Source organism: Limulus polyphemus, unplaced genomic scaffold, assembly GCF_000517525.1.
Source record: "Limulus polyphemus unplaced genomic scaffold, Limulus_polyphemus-2.1.2 Scaffold440, whole genome shotgun sequence".
NCBI lineage: Eukaryota > Metazoa > Arthropoda > Merostomata > Xiphosura > Limulidae > Limulus > Limulus polyphemus.
The window spans coordinates 291,233-293,946 of NW_013666050.1; the positions used below are offsets into that span (position 1 = coordinate 291,233).

Sequence of the window (2,714 nt, forward strand, 5' to 3'; positions counted from 1 at the left end):
TGTTGTTGTTTTATTGCTAATAATTATCTTTTTACGTTGTACGCACGTAAGTGTTTCTATAAAACACAAGAACTATGTTTAACTTGTTTACACCTGTTGTTGTTCTTATTGCTAATTATTATCTTCTTACATTTTACCCACTTAGGTGTTTCTATACACCACAAGAACCGTGTTTAACTTGTTTACACCTGTTGTTGTTCTTATTGCTAATTATTATCTTCTTACATTTTACCCACTTAGGTGTTTCTATACACCACAAGAACCGTGTTTGATTTGTTTACACCTTTTATTGTGGTTATTGTTTGTTTACTTTTTAACAGAAGAAAAGTACCTACTAAACATCTTTAGGTATTCAATTTTTCAGTGTCACTCTTAGTTACACTTGTGCTATTCCTCCACAAACGTAAGCTACGATATGAAATCCTAAAGCTTATTAGGGATTTAGACGTGATTTAGTTAATGAACCGACAAATCATTTACACTGGTTCGTACTTTGACTTTCTTCAAAGTAGTAATTTTATTACTCATAATACGGATATCTTAAATACAGGAAAACTAAATCAGATTAGTTAAGAATTTACATTAATAAATTTAATGATTGTATCCATATGGAGCAGCGTGGACAACAGCGTGTATGGCGGGTTGATGATATAGGGGGACATGAGCGGCATATAAGGCGGGGGCGTGAACCTTCACTATCTTATGGGGTCTGTAGGCCTTAACTGGGACTTGATATTTTATTGGAGACTCCTCGGCGGCGATCTGAACGTCAGCAGGGTTGGCGTTGGCAGTACCTGGCTCGTTGGTCTTGATCACGGGGCGGAAACCAGCCTCATCGGCGACGTACTCCACTTGTCGGTAGACACCGTTAGCATCACGGTAACCAAAGGAGCCCTGTTTGTTGCCATAGTCGTCACCACTCTCTCGTTGCCATAAGGAACCAGCGTCATCAGTTTGGATCTCGTAGTTGAAGTCGTAAGGCTGAGGTTTCTCCTAGAGTATCAAAACAAAGATTCGTAAATTCTTGAGTATCATTTGATTTTTTAACTAAAAAAAAATTATCAAAATAACAGTAGTGTACGAATGTGTTCGGATCTTTGTAATAATTTGATTACTACAACTATTTTGCTGAAAATCACTATATCAGCAAAACTCAAGCTAACTGTAATGTTATGGACCAGCATTCTCGTGATATGGACTTAACTCATTTGGTTAGTGGAAGATTAACTGACACTGACGGTTTGGCCAATTTGAAATTTTGTATGTATAACAAATTTTTCTTTTCTTTTACTTGCTACACCAAAATTACAGTTTGCTCTTTTTATAACACCAAGCAATTATAATAAGGTAATTGTATAATATTTACCTTAGACAAAAATGTCTGACCTTAGTCATCTTTTAAAGTTAAGAATATTATAATCATTGTTGTTGTTTTAGAGAAACATAATCACACTATCCTTCTAAAACTCAAGAACATTTGAAAATGTCTATTCTTTACATTCGGCATCTTAAGATGCAACTTTTTAATGTGGTAAGTGAGAAGAACGTGAAGAGTTTATAATATTTGTAGATTTTTGCTACGAAAACCATAGAAAGTCCTTTCTTTAATGACTATTACTAACTTTCTGCCCTGAAATTATCTAGCGACTGAAACATGGGTATAAGAAATACTTACCACTACTTTTGGTGCGTAACTTGCGGCATGATAGACAGGAGCAACAACTTTCAAGGCTGGGGCGTATCCGAAATTTACTGGGAGTATTCCAGCATTGACGGCAGCAACGGCCAGACAGAAAAAGACAACCTTTATAAAAAGTAATTAAATCATAGGAAACAATTTATATATATACATACATACGTATGATATCTTTACAATAACAAATATATATATACATACATGCGTATGATATTTTTACAATAACCAATATATATATACATACATATGTATGATATTTTTACAATAACAAATATATATACATACATACATGCGTATGATATTTTTATAATAACCAATATATATATATACATATGTATGATATTTTTACAATAACAAACATATATATATATATACATACGTATGATATTATTTTTTTTAATAATATTGTTATAGAACAGCTCTAACCAAATCCAAATGAATGTTGTTACTTTAGAACTAAGCTGCCTTAATGGTTCTCTGCAAGGTGTCTGCCACGTTAATCAAACCCACAATTATAGCGTTATAAACAATAAAAGTTATCGCTGAGCCACCGGGACATTTTATTTTTTTTTTTTTTTGCCTCGAAGACTCCACTTTGTGTTTGCAGCGTATAGATATTTAAAACTTTGAATAACTTAATCGCTACGCTCATAGTTATTCGAAGATAGAATTATTATATGAATAATAAGCCGAATTTTTTAGGTGTCTTCTGAAATCTTTATATTTTTAGTGCAATGATACTATGTGTGTGTGTGTTGAAGTTTCAGTATCGCGGTAACTTAAAAAAATAATTAAACAAACTGATTCTGTAGAATTAAATTTGAATATTCAACATAACGATACATTTGGGCACGTGGGTTAAACGGCCAAGTCAGAGATTCCTATGGTTCGGGTATAGTCTTTCCTGATTTTGAATTAACTACCAAAGGAAATGCAGTCAGCCAGCAACAACTACAGACACGAGAGCTTTGTCAGGCATTGTGAACCAAATAATAGGATTGAATGTCACTTCTACAAC

At 33.4% G+C, this 2,714-nt stretch overlaps 1 protein-coding gene across 1 annotated transcript in view; it reads right to left on the reverse strand.

Annotated features, from left to right (window-relative positions):
• Positions 1-554: 554 nt before the first annotated feature.
• Positions 555-2,714, reverse strand: part of LOC106458289 (cuticle protein 10.9-like) — a 2,913-nt gene continuing 753 nt past the window's right edge. The window contains exons 2-3 of the mRNA XM_013917782.2: positions 1,676-1,804; positions 555-993 (exon numbers count right to left, since the gene is read on the reverse strand). Of these exons, the coding sequence (XP_013773236.1) occupies positions 592-993; positions 1,676-1,804 (531 nt within the window). The 3' untranslated portion in view covers positions 555-591. The remainder of the gene's footprint in view (positions 994-1,675; positions 1,805-2,714) is intronic.